Source organism: Carcharodon carcharias, chromosome 37 (genome assembly GCF_017639515.1).
Source record: "Carcharodon carcharias isolate sCarCar2 chromosome 37, sCarCar2.pri, whole genome shotgun sequence".
Classification (NCBI taxonomy): Eukaryota; Metazoa; Chordata; class Chondrichthyes; order Lamniformes; family Lamnidae; genus Carcharodon; species Carcharodon carcharias.
In genome coordinates, this window is record NC_054503.1 from 6,303,646 (window position 1) to 6,329,578 (window position 25,933).

The 25,933-nt window shown below is 51.1% G+C and overlaps 1 protein-coding gene across 2 annotated transcripts in view; it reads left to right on the top strand.

The window, feature by feature from the left end:
* Nucleotides 1-8,681: 8,681 nt before the first annotated feature.
* LOC121273022 (serine/threonine-protein kinase MRCK alpha-like) overlaps nt 8,682-25,933 on the top strand; it is a 66,452-nt gene continuing 49,200 nt past the window's right edge. For both annotated transcript variants that reach the window (XM_041179960.1, XM_041179961.1), the window contains exon 1: nt 8,682-9,035. In XM_041179960.1, coding sequence (XP_041035894.1) covers nt 8,852-9,035 — 184 coding nt within the window. In that variant the 5' untranslated portion in view covers nt 8,682-8,851. The remainder of the gene's footprint in view (nt 9,036-25,933) is intronic.

Consider the following 25,933-nt stretch of genomic DNA (forward strand, 5'->3'; position numbering starts at 1 on the left):
AGCCAGAGGGGGGAGAGAATCAGCCAGGGTTCGAGCTCCTGATCACTGCCCAGTAAATCCTAGGTTGGGTTGACCCTGCTCTGATGTCACTGGGTTTTGTGGGGGGGGAGGGGAGTGGAATGCCTCCGGAACTCCAAACCTGACTGAGAATGTGGTGCAGCAACATTTCTGGGAGCTTCAGCTACCAGCGGTAACTTTTCTAACCAAGTGTTTATAGCACACAGGCCAGTCGGCCCATCTGCTCCTTGCTGGTGTTTATGTTCCCTACAAGCCTCCTCCCATGCCCCCTTCTCGCTCCATCAACCTATCCTTCTATTGCTTCCTCGTGCAATTATTCAGCTTCCCCACAATCGTCCGCGCTATTCGCCTCGACCACTCCCTGTGGTAGTGAGTTCCGTATTCTCCCCACTCTCTCCGGGTAATGTTGCTCCTGAATGCCTGATTTGGATTTATTAGTGACTAGCTTATATTGATGGACCCTCATTCTGATCCTGCCCACAGGTGGGAAAGCGTTCTGACCACCCTACCAAAATCCTTTCTTCGTTTTAAATTCTCCTATCGGGTCCCTGCGGCCTCTCTTCCACAGAAATGAGGCCCGGCCTGTCCAACCTTTCCTGCTGGGTTATAACCCCTGTGTTCTGGTATCATTCCAGTAAATCATCTTTTGCACTTTCTCCGGTATCCTTTTTATATAATATGAAGACCCGAACTGTTCACAGGAACTCCCAAGTATATGGAATCTCAGTTGGACCACAGGTTTAACATCACTTCTCTACTTTTCAATTCTATCCCTCTAGAAATGAACCCCAGTGTTTTGTTTGTGTTTTTACGACCTTATTAACCTGTGGTGTTACTGTGCGTTGTGAATCTGTGTCTCTCCACCCCACCGTTCCCTCTGTTCCTCGTCCACCATTTACACACACTTATTTTCCAAACACTATATCACCACTATTCTCCCTACCAAAATGAACCACCTCACACTCATCAATTTTGAAATTCATTTGCTAACTGGCATTCTACATGGTTGTTAATGTCTTCCTGTATTTTGGCAGTTTTCCTGCTGTTGCATACATTGCTTAATTTAGTGTATTCCACATATTGTACTTGTCCAAATCATTCACATGAATGATTAACAGAGCTGCCAGCACTGATCCTTGTGCAACACCGCTTCTAACTATTCACTAATGAGTGAATATCTAAAAATACCTCTAATTTCTTCTATTTATACTTTCTCAGGCTGTGGGCATCTCTAGCTAGGCTAGCACTTATTGCCCATCCCTAATTACCCCTTGAGAAGGTGGTGGTGAGCTACCATCTTGAGCCGCTGCAGTCCCTGTGGTGTAGGTACACCCACAGCGCTGTTAGGGAGGGAGTTCCAGGATTTTGACCCAGCGACAATGAAGGAACGGCTTGGAGGGGAGCCTTCAGGTGGTGGTGTTCCCATGTGTCTACTACCCCTGTCCTTCTAGATGGTAGAAATCACAGGTTTGGAAGGTGCTGTCGAGGGAGCCTTGGTGAGTTGCTACAGTGCATCTTGTAGATGGTACACACACTGCTGCTACTGTGCGTCAGTGGTGGAGGGAGTGAATGTTGAAGATGGTGGATGGGGTGTCATTCAAAGTGGCTGCTTTGTCCTGAAATTGGTGTCCAGCTTGAGTGTTGTGGGAGCTGCACTCATCCAGGCAAGTGGGGAGTATTCCACCACACTCCTGACTTGTGCCTTGTAGATGGTGGACAGGCTTTGGAGGGTCAGGTGAGTTACACACTGCTCTTGTACCCATGGTGTTTGTACCGTAGCAGGTTGTGTAGTGTAATTTTCTTTGGACTCAGGTTGGCTGTTGTGCTCCTCTGGAGGGGTTTGAGGGGGTGATGTTTTTGTTTGGGGAGGGGGGCAGGGTGGGAGAACTTCAGGGAGTGGAGCTCCAGGTTCTGAAGATTAGACCCTGTAGAAGGAGTGTTGACTGTTGCCCCCTGTACGCCCATCTCCTCACTCAAATTCTATTAAGCATGACTGCTTCCAGTGGATGGGAAATTTTTTGTGGAGAAACTGGGCTCTTTCTCCTTGGAGTGGAGAAGGATGAGGGGGGGAGATTTAATCGAGGTGTTCAAAATAGTGAAGGGCTTGATAGAGTAAATAAGACAAACCGTTCCCACTGGCAAGAGGGTCGGTAACCAGAGGGATACGGACTGAAGAGAACTGGCAAAAAAAAAGAGGGGTAGATGAGAAAATACTTTCAAAAAGGGGATTGGGGTGGGGGTAGTGAGACTAATTAGATAGTTCCTAGGAAAAGTTAGCATAGGCACAAGGCTGAATGGCCCTTCATGCTGTGCGATTATGGATTTCAGCCAAATTCCGAGTGAACTGGCATGTTGGAGATTTGGGGAGGTGATTATGAAGATGGGGGGGGGGGGGCGCGGGGATAAGGCAACCAAATTCCGCCATCCCACAAGTTTGAGCACAACAGGCCAGGGAGGGTGGTATCCAGGGACGGACTCCTAGCTGAGAAAGTCAGGAGACCTGTGCCACCTGGAAACTTGGATGTTCAGAGGAACAACACTGCCCTCTGGCTGTTATACCTAATTACCACTCTAGTGTTAACTGTGGGCCATGGCAGCATATTATATGGCTCTGAAGCACGGATGGCTCACAGCTATCAAGAAAGGAAGCTTGGCCAATTTCTGCCGGCAGGTTTCCGGGCATCACACGTGTGGCTGTCCCTGTCCCCCTTGAAGGCAAATCCTACCCCCCCCCCCCCCCCCCCAGCTTATTGGCACTCAACCAGCTGGCTCAGGCACAGTCAGGGTGGGCGACTCGTCGACCCAAGGGTTTCCTGCATGGCGCAGCAGCCGGAGACAGGTGACCAATAGGGACACCAAAAGCTCCGCTTCGGAGGCCCCCAGTACCGGGAGAGACGAGCTGATGAGTGTTAAATGGTGATGTCACTTGTGGGCCTGTGTGAGCCGCTCATGGTGATCAGCAGCTATGGACGCCAACACTGGGAGGCGGGGGGGGTGGTGGGGGGGAGAAAAAACATCTCCATCGTGCCCAATGACCACTTCACAGGTGACACTTGCGGCAGAACCTACCTGACAGCTTGGTCTCCGTCTGCCGTCGGCAGAAGCGCAGCATGCGAAGCTGCCCCCTTCCCCACTGGGTTTGGTCTGGTTCATGTCCGCCATCTTGATGCTTGTGGAGTGAGGCATTGATAGTGTTGCGAGAAGCTACTGACATCGTATCATGATTTTTCTTCCCCCCACCCCACCACCAAACTAAAGTCTCAGAAAATGCTGGACAAACTCAGCAGGTCTGGCTGCATCTGCGGAGACAGAATGTTTCGAGTCTGTATGACCCTTCTTCAGAGCATATGGACTCGAAAGGTCAGCTCTGTTTTTCTCTCTCCACAGATGCAGCCAGACCTGCCGCGTTTGTCCAGCATCTTTCTGCTTCGGCTTCAGATTTCCAGCATCCGCGGCGTTTTGCTTTTAACCCACTGAAATCTCTCTGCTCTTTCAGTCTCCCAGCATCCGTCAACTCTCAGCCCCTCAAGTGCTGTGAGGAAGTTGCACCAATAGTTTGAAAGAGGCTGGGGTGGGGGTGGGGGTGGGGGTGCCATGATAGAGGTTTTTAAAGTGATGAAGGGGGTCCAACAGGGTAGGTGTGGAGGAAATGTTTCCATTTGCAGGCCAGATCTGAACTAGGTGACCAATATAAAATAGTCGCCAGTAAATCCAAATTCAGGAGAAACTGCAAGGGTACGGGAAAAAGGGCAATGGCACTAGGTCATAATGCTCGTTTGGAGAGCCGGTGCAGACGTGATAGGCCGAATGGCCTCCGTCTGTGCCGTTAACGTTCTGAGATTCTTTGCCCAGAGAATATGGAACACTCTACCACAGGAAGTGGCTGAGGTGGATAGTGTAGATACGTTTAAGGGGAAACTAGACAAGTATTAGAGGGAGAAAGGAACGGAAGGATATGTTGATGGGGCGAGATGAAGAGGGGGTGGGTCAAATGGCCTGTTTCTAACAGTCTGGCAACACACGTACAAACAGGAGCAGGCCCTTTAGCCCTCCGGCCTGTTTCGCTTGCGCAATGAAGATCGGAGCTGATCTCTTAACTCCATCCTCCCACCCAGGCTCCTGATCGCTTGAATCGGGAAGGAATTCCTGCCACCTTTACCCTCCATCTCCTTGTAACTCAAACCAGCCCTGCCACTCAGCACCAAGCGCTGGGGTCCCCTGCGACGGTGCTGAATCTGGTTAAGTAAGCGAGCAACTGACTCCTCCTGTGCCGCCAACCTGTGGGCCAGAATGCGGCGCGGGGTAGGTAGCGCTTTGCCAACACCTCATCCCACTGTGCCTCCCATGCTTGACCTTGCCAACCCTGTCCCCTTGGGGATTTGGGTTCGCTTCTGCTGCCCCTACTGACGGTTCCCAACCTGTTGCTGTGCTTTCAGCACCTGTCACAGAAAAAGAGAGACTTGCGTTTATCTAGCACCTTTCACAACCTCCGTGCACCCAAAGCACTTCACAGCTAATGAGCTACCTCCTTTTGAAGTGCTGTCACTGTTGTGATGTAGGAAACTTGGCAGCTGAAATACACACAGAAAGATCCCACAAACAGCAATGAGATGATGACCGGGTAATTTATTTATTTTCTTTAAAAAGCGAGGTTGGTTGAGGGGTAAACGTTTTCCCAAGACACTGGGGAGACGCTCCCTGGAGCGCTCTCAATAGCGGCAGGATCTTTTACATCACCCGAGAGGGTAGAATAGTTCCCGGTTTAACATCTCACTCAAAAGACAGCACCTCCCTACGGCACTGCCAGTGTCAGCCTGGATTATGGGCTCAAGTCCAAGTGGGGCTTGAACCCACGACCTTATTGGCTTCTGAGGCAAGAGTGTGACCCCATTGAGCCACAGGAGGGTACCAGATTCCCAAGGACATTCAGTGCCCAGGTATGTTGCCATTGTGGGGCAAGGCAGCCAAGGCTTCAGTTTCTGTTGGATTTTTTTCTGGTACAATCCCTTCAAACCAGGCTGTAAAGACACCAGTGCACGGGTCTGTGATGTATTCGTTCTCCCTGCTCCCGTCAATCTCTGATCCTTTTTCAGGGTTCGACGGGCACTATAAATCGGTCCTGTGGTGGCCCAGATATGGAGTATCAACGTGCTGTTCGGCTGTGGTAGACATCAGCCAATCCTCTGTCCTGCCCCCATGGGGTGTGGCTACATGAGCTTGCCACCAGGGGGTGCTGGTTAGCTGGTGGTGTAAAGGTAAGGTGTTAACTGGTTGATGAGCATTCATTCATTCCCCAAATCCAGAGTGAGTGATTTTTCAATGCTGTACCTTTGTGCGTTATGTGAGGGACAGTTTGCCAGCCCAGGCGTGAGGGGGCAGGGGTAGTGGGTCAGTTGACAAACCCATGGCACTCATGACACCCCCCCCCCAACTCAGTCACAAAAATGCTCTGCGAAAAGTCAAGTTGGTTCTACGTCAACCTCCATCCACTCAAGTTGTGACAGTCAAATACCCTACCCCGTTTTCTTGTAGGTAGTTGCACGTCTGAGTGTTTTGTGGGCTGGAACTTGGTTGCTCAGTGGCTTGACACTGGGACTGGCACTCTGACAACTTGAGCACGTAGTCCAGGCCAACAGTCCCAGCACAACACTGAGGCAGCACTGCGGTGTCGGGGCTGCCATTTAGAATGAGACATTAAGCCCAGGCCCCTGACTATCCCCTCAAGCAGGCGTAGGAGATCCCACGGCCACCATTTTGCGGGACAGCCAGGAGAGTGAAAGGGCAGGTTCTCTATGGTGTCCTGAGACCAATATCCCTCAATCAAAGTCACTAAAAAAAAAGCATGTTTTTTTTTTGTTATTAGTCGTTCGTGGGATGTGGGTGTCGCTGGCTAGTCCAGTATTGAACTGGACCATCAACATGTCGCTGTTTGTGGGAGCTTGCTGTATATAAATTGGCTGCCGTGTTTCTGACATTACGACAGTGACTACGATGTACTTAACTTCTTGAGTGTCTCTTGAGCTGTGAAGGGCTTTGAGGAGTCCTGTGCAGGGCTGGATGAAACAGGGTGAGGTGAAGTAGGGCGTGGGAGGTGGCTCATGGGGGCAGCATAATGCTGCCGCAATGGACCAGTTGGCCCGAATGGCCTGTTTCCGTGCTGTAAATGCTTTGTAATAAATGCGATAATGTCTGTATGTGTGTGTCCCCCTCTGCCTTTTAATAGAGGGCTTTCGGTATCACTATGAATTCTGGGATAGCTTTGCCTCCATTGCTGGCTGATGCTGTCCAACACAATGAATCTCTGCAAATCTTATGGGGAGAGGGCTAGGATAAGGGGGGGGAGGGAATCAGCAAACAGGAGTGAAGGAAAGTTGGTGGGGGGGGGGGCGGTTGAAGAGGGGAGAGCGGGGTGGATGCAAGTCCCTGCTTCTTTATGACAGTGTCCTGGGCATACAGTTCGGGTGTGGGAATCTTCTTGAATGTTCACACTGGGGATACTCACTGTGCCAGCTTGCCTATGGTAACTGCTCTACCCGACAAGGGACCAGAAGAATGCCACGGGACATGTACCTAATGAACCCCAGGGCTCTCAGAATCTGCCCCGAACCCATACTGCAGAGAGCTGGTGCCCCCTGGAATATGCCCCCCAACGTGTGCCAGCAGGCAGGGAATCAGTGTCACAATGAACACAATGCCCTCTGATCTGTGCCCCAGCTATCGCAACCAATGGAACTTGGCCTTCCAGTGAGTGCCAGTTCCCAGGGCACTTGTACAAGAACACAAGCTAGCAGCAATAGTGGACCATATGGCCTGTTGTGTTTGCTCCAACATTCAATACGATCATGGCTAACCTTGGGCTCCAACTCGATTTTCCTGACTGCTCTCCATATCCCTTGATTACCTGAGAGACCAAAAAATCTCTTTATCCCAGGCCTTGAGAGTTTTCTGGTCAACCATACTGCAGAAGGCAACGGCAAACCACTGCAGTACTTCACCAAGCATAATCGTGGACTAATCCAGTGGAAGTCCATGGTTGGCAGTGCCCTCTTAGGGCGCGGTACTTGAAGGAGGAAGAGCATCCCAGCCTTAAAACTAATCAGGGAGTGCCAGTGTCTAGGGCACTTCTCGTGAGTGAGTGCCCAGGGTACCAGCGCCCCAGGAGTGTCAGGGCACCCGAACTCCAGTGAGTGCCAGTGCCCAGGGCACCTGTACCCCAGCAATCGCAGAGGCAATGGAACAGTACCCCAGTGAATGCCAGTGCCCAGAGCACCTGAGCCTCAGTGAGTACATGCCCAGGGCAATTGAAGCCCGTGAGTGCCAGCACCTGGGGCACCTGAACCCCAAGTGTGACATCCAGGGCACCCACACTGCAGTGGAACCCATAATCCAGTGAGTGCCAGTGCCCAGGGCACCTGTACCCCAGTGACTACCCAAGGCACCAGTGCCCCATGAGTGCCCAGGGTTCCTGAACCCCGAGTGCCAGTACCCAGGGCACCTGTACCCCAGTGAGTGCCAGTAACCCAGGGCACCTGTACCCCAGTGAGTGCCAGTACCCAGGGCACCTGTACCCCAGTGAGTGCCAGTACCCAGGGTACCTGTACCCCAGTGAGTGCCAGTAACCCAGGGCATCTGTACCCCAGTGAGTGCCAGTACCCAGAGCACCTGTGCCCCAGTGAGTGCCAGTAACCCAGGGCACCTGTACCCCAGTGAGTGCCAGTAACCCAGGGCACCTGTACCCCAGTGAGTGCCAGTACCCAGAGCACCTGTGCCCCAGTGAGTGCCAGTAACCCAGGGCACCTGTACCCCAGTGAGTGCCAGTACCCAGGGCACCTGTACCCCAGTGAGTGCCAGTACCCAGAGCACCTGTACCCCAGTGAGTGCCAGTAACCCAGGGCACCTGTACCCCAGTGAGTGCCAGTACCCAGGGTACCTGTACCCCAGTACCCAGGGCACCTGTATCCCAGTGAGTGCCAGTAACCCAGGGCACCTGTACCCCAGTGAGTGCCAGTACAGGGCACCTGTACCCCAGTGAGTGCCAGTAACCCAGGGCACCTGTACCCCAGTGAGTGCCAGTAACCCAGGGCACCTGTACCCCAGTGAGTGCCAGTACCCAGAGCACCTGTACCCCAGTGAGTGCCAGTAACCCAGGGCACCTGTACCCCAGTGAGTGCCAGTAACCCAGGGCACCTGTACCCCAGTGAGTGCCAGTAACCCAGGGCACCTGTACCCCAGTGAGTGCCAGTAACCCAGGGCACCTGTACCCCAGTGAGTGCCAGTACCCAGAGCACCTGTACCCCAGTGAGTGCCAGTACCCAGAGCACCTGTACCCCAGTGAGTGCCAGTACCCAGGGCACCTGTACCCCAGTGAGTGCCAGTACCCAGAGCACCTGTACCCCAGTGAGTGCCAGTAACCCAGGGCACCTGTACCCCAACTATCGCAGTACCAGTGGAACCCATACCCCAGTGCACGCCAGTGCCATGGACACCCAAAACAAAGCAGATTATTAAATACTTACCGCTTTAAGAGAGAGATAGAGCAAAGCCAAATGTTTATTTACCTGCAGCTGCGTGTCTGTGATTGGATAATGGGACTGACAGCTGCCTCAGGTGAGTGTGAAATCCGTGCAGAGGGAGAGGGAGGGACAGACACAGAGAGAGGGAGACAGAGTAAGACAAGTCACAGAGTAAGCAGGGGAAGGGAGAGAGACAGACACCGACAGACAGACAGAAAGAACTGGTAGGAGAGAGAGAGAGGCAGAGGCAGAGGAGGACAGACAGAGGGTTAACACTGAACCACACAGAGAAGCAGCAGCGAGGGAGACAGACAGAGACCATGTCCACTGTAGAGCGGCTGCAGCAGTTGGAGCGGCTGATGGTGCGGGTTGCGCCTGGGCTTGGCGAGCTGGGTGCCGGCCTGAGTGTAGAGACCCTGCTGGACCTCCTGCTCTGTCTCTACTACGAGTTCAGCAGCTCCCCGCTCCGTAAAGACTCAAACATCGCCGGCTTCCTGCAATGGGGTGAGTGAGTGAGTGTGTGTGTAACTTTCTGTTCCAACTTTTCCCATCTGTTCAGGGGAGACACGGCCCGGGGTATTTGGAGAGGGGGAAAAAAATCGCCTGATCACTAAAAAAAAAACGCAGAAATTTATACAATCTGTAATTTATTTGCCTGCAATTTGAGCATATTTATCTTTTCTAATTACCCCTCCATCCCACCTCACAAAATATCCCTCCTCTAACCCAGGGAGAGGGGGCAGGGATCACTGGACAGTGATCAGGATCAGGAACCCTGGCTGATACCCCCTCTAACCCAGGGGGTGAGGGGTGGGGGTCATTGGACAGTGATCAGGAGCAGGAAACCTGGCTGATTTCCCCTCTAACCCAGGGGGTGGGGGTCACTGGACAGTGATCAGGAGCAGGAACCCTGGCTGATTTCCCCTCTAACCCGGGGGGTGGGTGGTCACTGGACAGTGATCAGGAGCAGGAACCCTGGCTGATTCCAGGGCCCATTCTGTCTGGGTCTCTAAGAGGTGGGCTTCCCTGAGACATCACAACACGTCCCATTTCCCTGAATATGTAGCATAGCTTTGAACTACTCCTGGTTTCAATCAGAGTGAGTAGGCTGATTGTGAAAGGCTGTGGGTTATAATATCTTGAACAATGCTGTGTTAGTAACTATGAGGGAGTCGTAGTTGCTGCCACAGGAGTGTATCCACTGGTAGGGATATGAAGGGTGAATCCCTGTGGCAACTCTCACATCCATAGGACACTGCCAAGGTGCTTTACACACAACCCAGTTAGTGCATAGCAAAATCCCACAAATCAACACAATAATGACCAGGTCACTGGCTTTAGGGAACACTTTGGCGCTTGGGATGGGTTTTCTAAAAGCAGCATGAACTTGTATCTAACCCCGTGCTGTACCTGTCCTGGGAGTGTTTGATGGGGACAGTGTAGAGGGAGCTTTACTCTGTATCTAACCCCGTGCTGTACCTGCCCTGGGAGTGTTTGATGGGGACAGTGTAGAGGGAGATTTACTCTGTATCTAACCCCGTGTTGTACCTGTCCTGGGAGTGTTTGATGGGGACAGTGTAGAGGGAGCTTTACTCTGTATCTAACCCCGTGCTGTACCTGCCCTGGGAGTGTTTGATGGGGACAGTGTAGAGGGAGCTTTACTCTGTATCTAACCCCGTGCTGTACCTGTCCTGGGAGTGTTTGATGGGGACAGTGTAGAGGGAGCTTTACTCTGTATCTAACCCCGTGCTGTACCTGTCCTGGGAGTGTTTGATGGGGACAGTGTAGAGGGAGCTTTACTCTGTATCTAACCCCGTGCTGTACCTGTCCTGGGAGTGTTTGATGGGGACAGTGTAGAGGGAGCTTTACTCTGTATCTAACCCCGTGCTGTACCTGTCCTGGGAGTGTTTGATGGGGACAGTGTAGAGGGAGCTTTACTCTGTATCTAACCCCGTGCTGTACCTGTCCTGGGAGTGTTTGATGGGGACAGTGTAGAGAGAAGTTTACTCTGTATCTAACCCTGTGCTGTACCTGCCCTGGGAGTGTTTGATGGGGACAGTGTAGAGGGAGATTTACTCTGTATCTAACCCCGTGCTGTACCTGTCCTGGGAATGTTTGATGGCGACAATGCAGAGGGAGCTTTACTCTGTATCTAACCCCGTGCTGTACCTGTCTTGGGAGTGTTTGATAGGGACAGTGTAGAGGGAGTCTTACTCTGTATCCAACCTGAAGTCTAGTGACTGTTGCAGGATACGAAATGTGGTATCCATGTTGTGCACAGCAAGATCCCACACACTGCAAAGTGATAGCTGGCCAGATAGTCTGTGTTTAGTTCTGTTGGTTGAGGGATCGATATTTGCCCAGGGTGCCTGGGAGAAGTCCCCTGATCTTTGAAATGATGACCGCCAGATCATTTATGCGTAATCATTGAGGGTAGACAGGGGCCTCGGTTTAACGTGTCATCTGAAAGACAGATATCTCATATAGGAAGGTTTTGTATTTTTTGAGTTCATGGGATGTTGGCGTCGCTGGCTAGGCCAGCATTTGTTTCTCACCCCTAATTGCTGAATGGCTTGTGAGGTCATTTCAAGGGACAGTTAAGAGTCAACCACATTGCTGTGGGTCTGGAGTCACATGTAGGCCAGACCGGGTAAGGAGGGCAGATTTCCTTCCCTAAAGGGACATTAGTGGAACCAGATGGGGTTTTTACAACAATCGATGATAGTTTCATGGTCACCATCACTGAGACTGGCTCTATATTCCAGGTTTATTAAATGAATTTAAATTGCACCAGCTGCCGTGGTGGGATTTGAACCCACGTCCCCAGAGCATTAGCCTGGGCCTCTGGATTACTAGTCCTGTGACATTACCGCCATCTCCCCATGACATGCCAGTTCTATCAGGTTCAGAATGTAGCTCCACAATGTTACCTGACAATAGTTCAGTCATATAGATAAAAGCAAAATACTGCGGATGCTGGAAATCTGAAATAGAAACAAAAACAAAAATAGCTGGAAAAAACTCAGCAGGTCTGACAGCATCTGCGGAGGGGAACACAGAGTTAACGTTTCGAGTCCGTGTGACTCTTCAACAGAGTTCAGTCATGTCGTTCTCAGACTGCTGAACCCCTACTGCACTGCTGGTCTAGCGAGATACAGCCCATCAACCAATGCAGTTGCATCATTTATGACAGTATTTACAGCACAGAAACAGGACATTCAGCCCATCTGGTCCAATATAGTATTCGTGTGCCACACAAGCCTCCTCCCACCCCATCTCCGCCTCCCCCCATCAATATATTCTTCTATTCCTTTCTCCTTTTTGTTTATCCAGCTTCCCCCTTAAACGTTCTTCAGATTTATTCACGGGATGTGGGTGTCGCTGGCTGGGCCCAGCATTTATTGCCCATCTCTAATTGCCCCCTTGAGAAGGTGGGGGGTGAGCTGCCTTCTTGAACCACTGCAGCCCCTGTGGTGTAGGTACATCCACAGCGCTGTTAGGGAGGGAGTTCCAGGATTTTGATCCAGAGACAGTGAAGGAACGGCCGATATATTTCCAGGTCAGGATGGTGAGTGGCTTGGAGTGGAGCTCCCAGGTGGTGGTGTTCCCCATGTGTCTGCTGCCCTTGTCCTTCTAGATGGTAGAGGTCACGGATTTGGAAGGTGCTGTTGGAGGAGCCTTGGTGAGTTGCTGTAGCACATCTTGTAGATGGTACACACACTGCTGCTACTGTGCGTCGGTGGTGGAGAGAGTGGACGTTGAAGGTGGTGAATGGGGTGCCGGTCAAGTGGGCTGCTTTGTCCTGGATGGTGTCGAGCTTCTTGAGTATTGTGGGAGCTGCACTCATCCAGACAAGTGGAGCGTATTCCATCACACTCCTGACTTGTACCTTGTAGATGGTGGACAGACTTTGGGGAATCAGGAGGTGAGTTACTTGCTGCAGGATTCCCAGCCTCTGACCTGCTCTTGTAGCCACAAGTCATTTATCTATACTATTCACCTCAGCCACTCTCTGTGGTGGTAAGTTCCACATTCTTACCACTCTCTGGGTAAAGAAGTTTCTCCTGCGGGATGTGGATGACACTGGCAAGGCCAGCATTTCTTGCCTATTCCTAATTGCCCTTGAACTGAGTGGCTTGCTTAGACCATTTCATTTCAGTGCAGAGGGCAGCTAAAAGTCAAGGGGTCTGGTGTCACATGTAGGCCAGACTGGCTAAGGGCAGCAGATTTCCTTCCCTAAAGGTATGTTAGTGAACCAGATGGGTTTTTAACAACAATTGATAGTTTTGTGGTCACCATTACTGAGACGAGCTTTATATTCCAGATTTATTGATTTAATTTAAATGGGATTTGAACGCGTGCCCCCAGAGCATTAGCCTAAACCTCTGGATTACTTGTCCACTGCACCACCGCCTCCCCATGATTATCTTATATTTGTGGCTCCTAGTTCTGGTCACAAGTGGAAACATATTCTCTCTGTCTACCCTATCAAAACCCCTTCATAGTTTTAACAATTTAATTTGAATCTGTCGGGTCACCTGCAATAGAAAAGAGCCCCAGTCTGTTCACTCTTTCCCGATGGGTATAACCCCTCAGCTCTGGTAGAGTTCTAGTGGATCTTGCTTGCACCTTCTCCAGTGCCTCTATATCATTTTTATGATTATGGAGACTAGAACTGTTCACAGGAACTCCACGTGTGACCTAACTGAGGTTCGATACAAGTTTGACATCCCTTCTCAGCTTTTGAATTCTATCCCTCTAGAAATGAGCGCCGGTGTTTTATCTGTTTATCTATTAACCTGTCAGTTTACTTTGTGATTGGTGTACGTGTGTGTGTGTGTGTGTGTGTGTGTGTGTGTGTGTGTGTGTGTGGACATCCATGTTAGCGTGTATCTTCACATTACTGTTCACTTAAGTGTGTGGTGGTTCATTTTGGTGGGAAGAATGAGAAGATCAAATGCTGCTCAGAAAATAAGAGTGCAAATGGGAGAGAGGAACAGAGGGATCTGGGGATACAGATTGACAAATCATTAAAAATATCGACACTGGCTAATAAGGATGTAAAAAAAAAATGGACAAAAATTTTGGGGTTCATTCCTAGAGGGATAGAATTGAAAAGTAGAGAAGTTATGTTAAACTTCTATCAAACCTCAGTTAGACCACACTTGGAGTTACCGTGAACAGTTCTGGTCTCCATATTATAAAAAGGATATAGAGACGCTGGAGAAGGTGCCAGAAAAGATTTACTGGAATGATATCAGAACAGAGAAGCTATAAGCCATCAGAAAAGATCCAACAGGCCGGGGTCATTTCTCTAGAAAAGGAAGGCCGAGGGGTGACCTGATGGAGGCATTCAAGATTCTGAAGGGGGTTTCGGTAGGGTCGACATAGAAAAAATGTTTCCACTTGTGGACGAGATCAGAACTGGGGTCCATCAATATAAGATGGTCACGAATAAATCCAATCGGGAATTCAGGAGAAACTTCTTCACCCAGAGAGTGGGGAGAATGTGGAACTCGCTCCCACAGGGAGTGGTCGAGGTAAATAGTGTAGATCCATTTAAGGGGGAAGCTGGATAAACACATGAGGGAGAAAGAAATAGAAGAATATGGTGATGGGGGAGTCGGGGGAGATGAAGAGGGGGTGGGAGAAGGCTCGTGTGGAACGTAAACACTAACATGGAGAAGATGGACCGAATGGCCTGTTTCTCTGCCAAAAACACTTCCTAGTACTTTGAAACATGTCATCCTCTCTGTGATCAGACAGTGGGTGGAGTTAACGGTTGACAGCTGGTTCAAACCAGCTCAACCTCTAGAAATCTCCACTCTTATGAAATATTGTGTGATAACTGAAACTGGCTGATCGGTGAAATCACACCAATTCTGTGACGTTATTGGGGGTTGAGCAAGGTTACATGGGTGAGATATTAAGAACTGTTCAAAACTCCCATTGACACAACAGGAGACTCCATCTTCCAATCGTGGACCAGAGGGAGTATTTGCACTGGGTTACAAACTCGCTGTTTAACACTGGGTTACCATACTGGTGGGGCTGGTCTGTCACTGTATAACACTGGGGTACAGTACTGGTGGGGACAGGTTTGTCACTGTATTACACTGGGGTACAGTACTGGTGGGGATAGGTCTGTCACTGTATAACACTGGGGTATAGTACTGGTGGGGACAGGTCTGTCACTGTATTACACTGGGGTACAGTACTGGTGGTGACAGATCTGTCACTGTATTACACTGGGGTACAGTACTGGTGGGGACAGGTCTGTCACTGTATAACACTGGGGTACAGTACTAGTGGGGACGGGTCTGTCACTGTATAACACTGGGGTACTGTACTGGTGGGGATGGTTCTGTCACTGTATAACACTGGGGTACAGTACTGGTGGGGATGGTTCTGTCACTGTATAACACTGGGGTACAGTACTGGTGGGGATGGTTCTGTCACTGTATAACACTGGGGTACAGTACTGGTGGGGATGGTTCTGTCACTATTACACTGGGGTACAGTACTGGTGGGGATAGGTCTGTCAGTGTATAACACTGGGGTACAGTACTGGTGGTGAAGGTTCTGTCACTGTATTACACTGGGGTACAGTACTGGTGGGGATGGGTCTGTCACTGTATAACACAGGTACAGTACTGGTGGGGACGGTTCTGTCACTGTATTGCACTGGGGTACAGTACTGGTGGGGATAGGTCTGTGAGTGTATAACACTGGGGTACAGTACTGGTGGGGACGGTTCTGTCACTGTATTACACTGGGGTACAGTACTGGTGGGGATGGTTCTGTCACTGTATAACACAGGGGTACAGTACTGGTGGGGATAGGTCTGTCAGTGTATAACACTGGGGTACAGTACTGGTGGGGACAGGTCTGTCACTGTATAACACTGGGGTACAGTACTGGTGGGGATGGGTCTGTCACTGTATAACACTGGGGTACAGTACTGGTGGGGACAGGTCTGTCAGTGTATAACACTGGGGCACAGTACTGGTGGGGACAGGTATGTCAGTGTATAACACTGGGGTACAGTACTGGTGGGGACAGGTCTGTCAGTGTATAACACTGGGGTACAGAACTGGTGGGGATGGGTCTGTCAGTGTATAACACTGGGCTACAGTACTGGTGGGGACAGGTCTGTCACTGTATAACACTGGGGTACAGTACTGGTGGGGACAGGTCTGTCAGTGTATAACACTGGGGTACAGTACTGGTGGGGACAGGTCTGTCAGTGTATAACACTGGGGTACAGTACTGGTGGGGACAGGTCTGTCAGTGTATAACACTGGGGTACAGTACTGGTGGGGACAGGTCTGTCAGTGTATAACACTGGGGTACAGTACTGATGGGGACAGGTCCATCACTGTGTAACACTGGGTAATGGATGCTAGTTATAGCTATGCTCGCCTGGTATGGTACTGAGGCTCACACACGGTAGGTAGGGCCCAGATTGTTCCCAGGGCTCAGGCTGGATTGTGACTACCCCTGAAAGAATGCTGTCTTTCAGGTTTACAAGGCAGGTTTGAGGCCTGCCTCGGCCTGATCTGCCCAGAGCTTGTAGATCAGTGCACAATATATCCCTGCTGCCTGCGAAACCTCTTCACCTTGTACTGCTGACAATCTTAAAAGGGCAGATCCCCCAAGGAAGAGGCAGGGACAGTGGACTTGGCCAGCAGCTCCACAGGAGATACAGTATTACGTCATCAGGACTGTTGGTTCCTCAGACTTACTCCACATTTGAAAGGCTCACTATCTTATCTGGGTCAGAGAAGGAAGACTTTCACGACTTCATAATGTCCCAAAGGGTTTTGTGGCCATTGCTATATGTGCACAGTGGGACGCCACATACAGTGATATAATAATGACCAGAACAACATTTGCTGCTTAGTAGAGGTTGTAGGGCAAGAGTTTTACTGTGTATCTAACCCCGTGCTGTACCTGTCCTGGGAGTGTTTGATGGGGACAGTGTAGAGGGAGCTTTACTCTGTATCTAACCCCGTGCTGTACCTGTCCTGGGAGTGTTTGATGGGGACAGTGTAGAGGGAGCTTTACTCTGTATCTAACCCCGTGCTGTACCTGTCCTGGGAGTGTTTGATGGGGACAGTGTAGAGGGAGCTTTACTCTGTATCTAACCCCGTGCTGTACCTGTCCTGGGAGTGTTTGATGGGGACAGTGTAGAGGGACCTTTACTCTGTATCTAACCCCGTGCTGTACCTATCCTGGGAGTGTTTGTTGGGGACAATGTAGAGGGACTTTTACTCTGTATCTAGCCCCGTGCTGTACCTGTCCTGGGAGTGTTTGATGGGGACAGTGTAGAGGGGGCTTTACTCTATATCTAACCGCGTGCTGTACCTGTCCTGGGAGTGTTTGATGGGGACAATGTAGAGGGAGCTTTACTCTGTATCTAACCCCGTGCTGTACCTGTCCTGGGAGTGTTTGATGGGGACAGTGTAGAGGGAGCTTTACTCTGTATCTAACCCCGTGCTGTACCTGTCCTGGGAGTGTTTGATGGGGACAGTGTAGAGTGAGCTTTACTCTGTATCTAACCCCGTGCTGTACCTGTCCTGGGAGTGTTTGATGGGGACAGTGTAGAGGGAGCTTTACTCTGTATCTAACCCCGTGCTGTACCTGTCCTGGGAGTGTTTGATGGGGACAGTGTAGAGGGAGCTTTACTCTGTATCTAACCCCGTGCTGTACCTGTCCTGGGAGTGTTTGATGGGGACAGTGTAGAGTGAGCTTTACTCTGTATCTAACCCCGTGCTGTACCTGTCCTGGGAGTGTTTGATGGGGACAGTGTAGAGTGAGCTTTACTCTGTATCTAACCCCGTGCTGTACCTGCCCTGGGAGTGTTTGATGGGGACAATGTAGAGGGACTTTTACTCTGTATCTAATCCCGTGCTGTACATGACCTGGGAGTGTTTGATGGGGACAGTGTAGAGGGAGCTTTACTCTGTATCTAACCCCGTGCTGTACCTGTCCTGGGATTGTTGGATGGGGACAGTGTAGAGGGACCTTTACTCTGTATCTAACCCCGTGCTGTACCTGCCCTGGGAGTGTTTGATGGGGACAGTGTAGAAGGAGCTTTACTCTGTATCTAACCCCGTGCTGTACCTGTCCTGGGAGTGTTTGATGGGGACAGTATAGAGGGAGCTTTACTCTGTATCTAACCCCGTGCTGTACCTGTCCTGGGATTGTTGGATGGGGACAGTGTAGAGGGACCTTTACTCTGTATCTAACCCCGTGCTGTACCTGCCCTGGGAGTGTTTGATGGGGACGGTGTAGAGGGAGCTTTACTCTGTATCTAACCCCGTGTTGTACCTGTCCTGGGAGTGTTTGATGGGGACAGTGTAGAGAGAGCTTTACTCTGTATCTAACCCCGTGCTGTACCTGTCCTGGGATTGTTGGATGGGGACAGTGTAGAGGGACCTTTACTCTGTATCTAACCCCGTGCTGTACCTGTCCTGGGAGTGTTTGATGGGGACGGTGTAGAGGGAGCTTTACTCTGTATCTAACCCCGTGCTGTACCTGCCCTGGGAGTGTTTGTTGGGGACAGTGTAGAGGGAGCTTTACTCTGTGTCTAACCCCGTGCTGTACCTGTCCTGGGAGTGTTTGATGGGGACAGTGTAGAGGGAGCTTTACTCTGTATCTAACCCCGTGCTGTACCTGTCCTGGGAGTGTTTGATGGGGACAGTGTAGAGGGAGATTTACTCTGTGTCTAACCCCGTGCTGTACCTGTCCTGGGAGTGTTTGATGGGGACAGTGTAGAGGGAGCTTTACTCTGTATCTAACCCCGTGCTGTACCTGTCCTGGGGGTGTTTGGTTTTCTAATTGTTGATCCCTTGGATCAAAGTAAATTAAGCTGCTAGTGTGTCTTGCCTCTTGGAGAAACTCCCTCACTCTCCTCCCCTCTCCCCTCTGTGGTAGAGCCCCAGTAGTTGCATTGCTTATCTCCCCTGCGTTTGACCTTAAGCAGTATTGGGGTGGAAGGGGAGCGGTGGGGTTGGCATAGACAGGTAAAGATGCCAGTCTTCATCAGTGCCCAGGCTGGACACAGCTTCAGGGCAGGATTACTTCTCTGGTGATGTCCCACCCGAGTCAAAATAGGTCACTTGACATTGTCTCGGGTGGAAGTGGGCACCGAGCAAGGTTGGTGGGGTGGGGGTGGGGGTGTGGTGAAATGGGACAAGAGAGGCACCCCGGAGGTGGAGTTGCTGCCTGGTCAGAGGGGGTTAAAACATCTAAAATTTCTGCCGCTTCTTGTTTGTGAGATTGAGATCGGGCTTTGCTCTTGGAAAGGATTAATCTCAGCGGCGAGGAATCCAGTTTGGGTGAGGCAAGCCGGGCACAGTTCACCTGCAGGATGCCAGACGGACGGTGATTTGTTCCCCGAAATCTCTCCCTATCGGAGGAGCCGCGCCCATTCTCACGTTCCCAGCTCTCTGCGGCCTCACTGCCCCCCCCACTCCCTATCCCTAACCTCCTTCTAACAGCTCGCAGTTGTGAAGTGCCTGCAAAATATTTTTTAAAGAGAAACAAAATCACCTCAGGGCGATTCACAGCAGCATTATATCTCAAAAGAATCTGATACGGAGACATGCAAGGAGATATTAGGGACAGATGACCAAAAGCGCGGTCAAAGAGGTCGGTATTTTAAGCTCCGTCTTAAAGGAGGAGAGAGAGGCGGAGAGATTTAGGGAGGGAATTCCAGAGCTTGGGGCCCCAGGCAGCTGAAGGCACTGCCCCCAGTGGAAATTGTTTAGGGGGAGGTAATGGTGGCTCGGTGCCCACTTCCACCCGAGACAGAGTCAGATGGCCTATTTTGACTCGGGTTGGGACATCGCAGGGGAGTAATCCCGCCCTGAAGCTGTGTCCAGCCTGGGCACTGAGGAGGACTGGCATCTTTACCTGTCTATGCCAACCCCACCGCTCCCCTTCTGCCCCACCACTGCTTAAGATCAAACTCGGGGGAGAGGTGAGAGGCCAGAATTGATAGGGGTGCAGAGATCTCGGAGAGTTGCTGGGCCGGAGAAGGTTATTACGATGGGATAGGGCCCTCACACATTGTGGTCTTGGAACTTTTCTTGCAGCAAAGGCTTCATTGATCGAACTGCCGCCCTCCAACTTGTTTTGCATCTAATTTGCCTCGCTCAGCCAACTGTTGACAACATGGAATATCTAATTTCAGCCGGAAGCCAGACTACCTTGAATAATTATTTATATTCGAATGGTTGATACAGGCACCCCCTGCTTAGAGGAAGGATGTCAAAGATCTTGGAGAGGGTGCAGAGGAGGTTTACTAGAACGGTACCGGGGTTGAAGGACTTCATTCAATGTGGAGAGACTGGGATTGTTCTCCTTGGAGCAGAGAAGATTAAGGGTCGAACATAAGTAACAGGAGCAAGAGTAGACCACTTGGCCCCCTTGTGCCTGCTCTGCCATTCAATACGATCATGGCTGATCTTGGGCTTTGACTCCATTTTCCCGCTCCCCACAACTACCCCCCCCCCACCCCAAATATTCCTTGATTCCCTGAGAGACTAAAAATCTGTCTATCCCACAGCCGTAAATGTACTCAAAGATGGAGCATCCACAGTCGAGGTGTTTCAAATCATGAGGGGGTTTGGATAGAGTAAATAAGGGGAAACTGTTTCCAGTGGCAGGAGGGTCAGTAACCAGAGGGGACACAGATTGAAGAGAATCGGTCAAAGAGCCAGAGGGGGAGATGAGAATGGGTTTTTTTTTAACACAGCGAGTTGTTGTGATCTGGAAGGCGCTGCCTGAAAGGGCGGTGGAAGCAGATTCAATAGGAACTTTCGAAAGGGGGAATTGGAGAAATACTCGAAAAGGAGAAATTTGCAGGGCAGTGGGATGGGGTGGGGGGAAAGAGCAGGGAAGACTGGAACGAGCTGGATAGTTCTTTCAAAGAGCTGGCATAGGCACAATGGGCTAAATGGCCTCCTCCTGTGTTGTATGAGCCCAGTGTTCCTGAGGGAAGAAAATGCCTCCTCCATGATGCACCCCACCCCCTGGCTAGGGAACGAGAGTGCCTGTGAAGCTTACAGGAGCAAGCGGCAACAATACCATCAAGGGGAATGAGTGGGGGGTGGGTTCCCTTAGCCTCATGGTGATGGGAGGAGATCCTGGGGCAGGGAGTACTCACAGTCGGACTCTCCCGACACTGTAGCCAACCAGCCTTGGCCCTCGCAACCCACACCCAGGAACCATAGGATAAATGGCACAGAAACAGGCCATTCAGCCCAGCCAGTCCATGCTGTCGTTTGCACTCCCCCTCAAAGCTCATGTAAATGTACCATCTTAACCCTCTATTCCCTTCTCCCTCATATACTTGTCTAGTCTCCCCTTAAATGGATCAATACTAGTCACCTCAACCATTCCCTGTGGGAGCGAGATCCACGTTCTTCTCTGGGTAAAGAAGTTTCTCCTGAATTCCCGATTGGATTTATTAGTGACCGTCTTATATTGATGGCCCCTAGTTCTCGTCTCGCCCACGAGAGGAGATATTCCCTCTCTATCCACTCTATCAAAACCTTTCAGAATTTTAAAGCCCTCCATTAGGTCACCCCTTTGCCTTCCTTTTTCAAGGGAGAAGAGATCCAGCCTGTTGATCCTTTCCTGATGTGTATAACCACACATTTCTGGGATCAACCTTGTAAATCTTCGCTGCGCCCTCTCCAGTGCTTCTATATCCTTTTTCTAATATGGTGACCAGCACTGCATGCAGTGCTCTAACTGAGGTTCAATACAGGTTTAGCATAACCTCCCTACTTTTTAAAGTAGGAATAAAGCCCAGGGTTGGCTCGCTTACTCTTTTATGGCCTTGCTAACCTGTGGCGCAATGTTTAGTAATTTAGTGCAAAGAAAGACACATTGCTGCCTTTTCTCTTGTCTCATGCACCCCACATGTTCTCTGGAGTTAGCTGGAAGTAGCCTCTTGGAGGATTTCCCCGCCCCCTCCACTGTTTGCACAGGAGGTCCCGGGCCTGCGTGTAAGTAGGTAGGCGGCCAGCTCCTGTTGACTTGGGAGCTGCCTGCTGCTCTGCCTGGACGTGATCCCTATCTGCCTCCTACATTCCTCCCTGCTCACATCAGTCGGCAAGCTCTCCCTCTCGTCCCCGAGTCATAATATTGTGGGTTTTGAGTTCCAGGCCACTGCTCCCAGTGCTTGGACAACCGACGTAAGAAATGGGAGCAGGAGTGTAGGCCCCAGGGTCCTTCTGGTCTGCCCCACCACGTGAGACAGATCATGGCTGATCTGATCAGAACCTTAACTCCTCTCTCCCGCCTGTACCCCATAGCCCTTGTCAACCACCAACCCCCCACCCCCCCCGCCCCCACTCCCGAGAGTTTGTCCATCTCAGCCTTGAACATGTTCAGTGCCTCAGCTCTCTGGGAGAGAGAATTCCAAAGGTTCCCAACCCTCTGAGAGAAGGAACTCCTTGAGGGAGCTCTGCACTGTCGGAGGTGCCGTCTTTCAGGATGAGGCACTAAACCGAGGCCCCATCTGCCCTCTTGGGTGGGTGTAAAAGATCCCACGGCCACTATTGGAGGAGAAGCAGTGGGGTGGGGGGGGGGGGGGGCGGGGTGGGTGGGGTGAGTTCTTGCCAGTGTCCCGGGGCCAATATTTATCTCTCAACCAGCATCACTTAAAAAAAAAAACAGATGATCTGGGTCATTATCCGGTTGCTGTTTGTGGGAGCTTGCTGTGCGCAAATTGACTGCCAGGTTTCCTGCATTACAACAGGGACCGCACTTAAGAGAAAGATACTTCATTGGCTGTGAGGTGCTCTGGGACGCCCTGAGGTGGTAAAACGTTCTGTATTTAAATGAAATATTAAGGAGACGGTGAAGCCATTATTTCCTTTCCTGCTCCAAACTCCACTCCCTAGTGACCAGCTCCATCCCTCTCCCTGGCGACCGTCTGAGATTAGCCAGTCTGTTCACAGCTTTGTGTGTCACATTTGACCCCGAGATGAGATTCCGACCTCCTGTTCGTGTGATCACTCAGCCGCCTATTTCCACCTCTGTAACAGCATTGCAAATTCGCCCGGTCTCAGCTGATCTGCTGCTGAAACCCTCGTCCATGTCTTCGTTATCTCCAGACTCGACTATTCCAACTCACTCCCCACATTCCACCCTCTGTAAACTTGAGGTCATCCAAAACTCTGCTGCCCGTGTCTTAACTCGCAGCGAGTCCCCTCCCCCTGTGCTTACCAACCAACGCTGGCTCCTGGTGAAGCAACTTCTTGATTTTAAAATTCTTATCCTTGTTTTCAAAGCGCTTTGTAGCCTCTCGCTCTCCTCCCTATCTTTTTAACCTCCTCCAGCTCCTACAACCTTCCCTATCTCTGTAACCTCCTCCAGTCCCTACAACCCTCCCTATTTCTGTAACCTCCTCCAGCACCTACAACCCTCCCTATCTCTGTAACCTCCTCCAGCCCCTACACCCCTCCCTATCTCTGTAACCACCTCCAGCCCCTACACCCCTCCCTATCTCTGTAACCTCCCCCAGCCACTACAACCCCTCCCTATCTCTGTAACTTCCTCCAGTCCCTACAACCCTCCCTATTTCTGTAACCTCCTCCAGCACCTACAACCCTCCCTATCTCTGTAACCTCCTCCAGCCCCTACACCCCTCCCTATCTCTGTAACCACCTCCAGCCCCTACACCCCTCCCTATCTCTGTAACCTCCCCCAGCCACTACAACCCCTCCCTATCTCTGTAACCTCCTCCAGTCCCTACAACCCTCCCTATCTCTGTAATCTCTTCCAGCTCCTACAACCCTCCCTATCTCTGTAACCTCCTCCAGTCCCTACAACCCTCCCTATCTCTGTAACCTCCTCCAGTCCCTACAACCCTCCCTAGCTCTGTAATCTCCGCCAGCTCCTACAACCTTCCCTATCTCTGAACTTCCTCCAACCCCTACAACCCTCCCTATCTCTGTAACCTCCTCCAACCCCTACAACCCTCCCTATCTCTGTAACCTCCTCCAGTCCCTACAACCCTCCCTATCTCTGTAATCTCCTCCAGCTCCTACAACCTTCCCTATCTCTGTAACCTCCTCCAGCTCCTACAACCTTCCCTGTCTCTGTAACCTCCTCCAGTCCCTACAGCCCTCCCTATCTTTTTAACCTCCTTCAACCCCTACAACCCTCCCTATCTCTGTAACCTCCTCCAGTCCCTACAACCCTCCCTATCTCTGTAACCTCCTCCAACCCCTACAACCCTCCTTATTTCTGTAACTTCCTCCAGTCCCTACAACCCTCCCTATCTCTGTAACCTCCTCCAGCTCCTACAACCTTCCCTATCTGTAACCTCCTCCAGCTCCTACAACCTTCCCTATCTCTGTAACCTCCTCCAGCTCCTACAACCTTCCCTATCTCTGTAACCTCCTACAACCCTCCCTATCTCTGTAATCTCCTCCAGCTTCTACAACCTTCCCTAACTCTGCCTTTCAGCCCCTACAACCCTCCCTATCTCTGTAACCCCCTCCAACCCTCCCTATCTCTGTAACCTCCTCCAGCTCCTACAACCCTATCTCTGTAACCTCCTCCAGCCCCTACATCCCTCCCAATCTCTGTAACCTCCTCCAGCCCCTACAACCCTCCCTATCTCTGTAACCTCCTCCAGCCCCTACATCCTTCCCTATCTCTGTAACCTCCTCCAACCCCTACAACCCTCCCTATCTCTGTAACCTCCTCCAACCCCTACAACCCTCCCTATCTCTGTAACCACCTCCAGCCCCTACAATTCTCCCTATCTCTGTAACCTCCTCCAGCCCCTACAACCCTCCCTATCTCTGTAATCTCCTCCAGCACCCACAACCCTCCCTATCTCTGTAACATCCTCCAGCCTTGACAACCCTTCCTATCTCTGTAATCTCCTCCAGCTCCTACAACCCTCCCTATCTCTGTAATCTCCTCCAGCTCCTACAACCTTCCCTATCTCTGTAACCTCCTCCAGCTCCTACAACCTTCCCTGTCTCTGTAACCTCCTCCAGTCCCTACAGCCCTCCCTATCTTTTTAACCTCCTTCAACCCCTACAACCCTCCCTATCTCTGTAACCTCCTCCAGTCCCTACAACCCTCCCTATCTCTGTAACCTCCTCCAGTTCCTACAACCTTCCCTATCTCTGTAACCTCCTCCAACCCCTACAACCCTCCCTATTTCTGTAACTTCCTCCAGTCCCTACAACCCTCCCTATCTCTGTAACCTCCTCCAGCTCCTACAACCTTCCCTATCTCTGTAACCTCCTCCAGCTCCTACAACCTTCCCTATCTCTGTAACCTCCTCCAGCTCCTACAACCTTCCCTATTTCTGTAACCTCCTACAACCCTCCCTATCTCTGTAATCTCCTCCAGCTCCTACAACCTTCCTTAACTCTGCCTTTCAGCCCCTACAACCCTCCCTATCTCTGTAACCTCCTCCAGCTCCTACACCCCTCCCAATCTCTGTAACCTCCTCCAGCCCCTACAACCCTCCCTATCTCTGTAACCTCCTCCAGCCCCTACACCCCTCCCTATCTCTGTAACCTCCTCCAACCCCTACAACCCTCCCTATCTCTGTAACCTCCTCCAGCCCCTACACCCCTCCCGATCTCTGTAACTTCCTCCAGCCCCTACACCCCTCCCGATCTCTGTAACCTCCTCCAGCCCCTACAACCCTCCCTATCTCTGTAACCTCCTCAAGCCCCTACAACCCTCCCTATCTCTGTAACGTCCTCCAGCCCCGCAAACCTCAGATATCTGAGCTCCTCCAATTCTGACCTCTTGTGCGTCCTTGATTTTTACCGCTCCACCATTGTCGGCCGTGCCTTCAGTTGACTAGGCCCCGAGATCTAGAACTCCCTCTTTACAGCTCACCACCTCCCCATCTCACTTTCCTCCATTAAGACACTCCTTAAAACCGAACTCTGACCAAGCTTGTGGTCACCTGATCTGATATCTCATTGCTGAAAAAAAGAGACATGTTGAAGCTTTACGTCTTGCACTCATCAGGACACTTGACAAGATATAAGGGGAACATGCCATCCTGATGAGTGCAAGATGAAAAACTTTGACATGTCTCTTTTCTTTTTTCCAGCAACACTCGAGCTCTGTACTACCAAACGACTAATTAATATCACATTATGTGGCTTGGTGTCACGCTTCAGTTTCCAACACTCCTGTGGAGCACCTTGAGACATTCATTATGTTAAAGGTGCTGTATAAAGGCAAGTTGTTGCTGTAAAAACAGTGTAGGAATACTGATGCCCATTCCATGTCTCCACGCTCGACTCGCTGGGTGGGGGGAGGTGGGGGGCGGTGGGGGTGCAGTGGGGGGTGTTGTCGGGTAGGTGGGGTGGGGGGAGGAGAGGCTTTTATTTTGG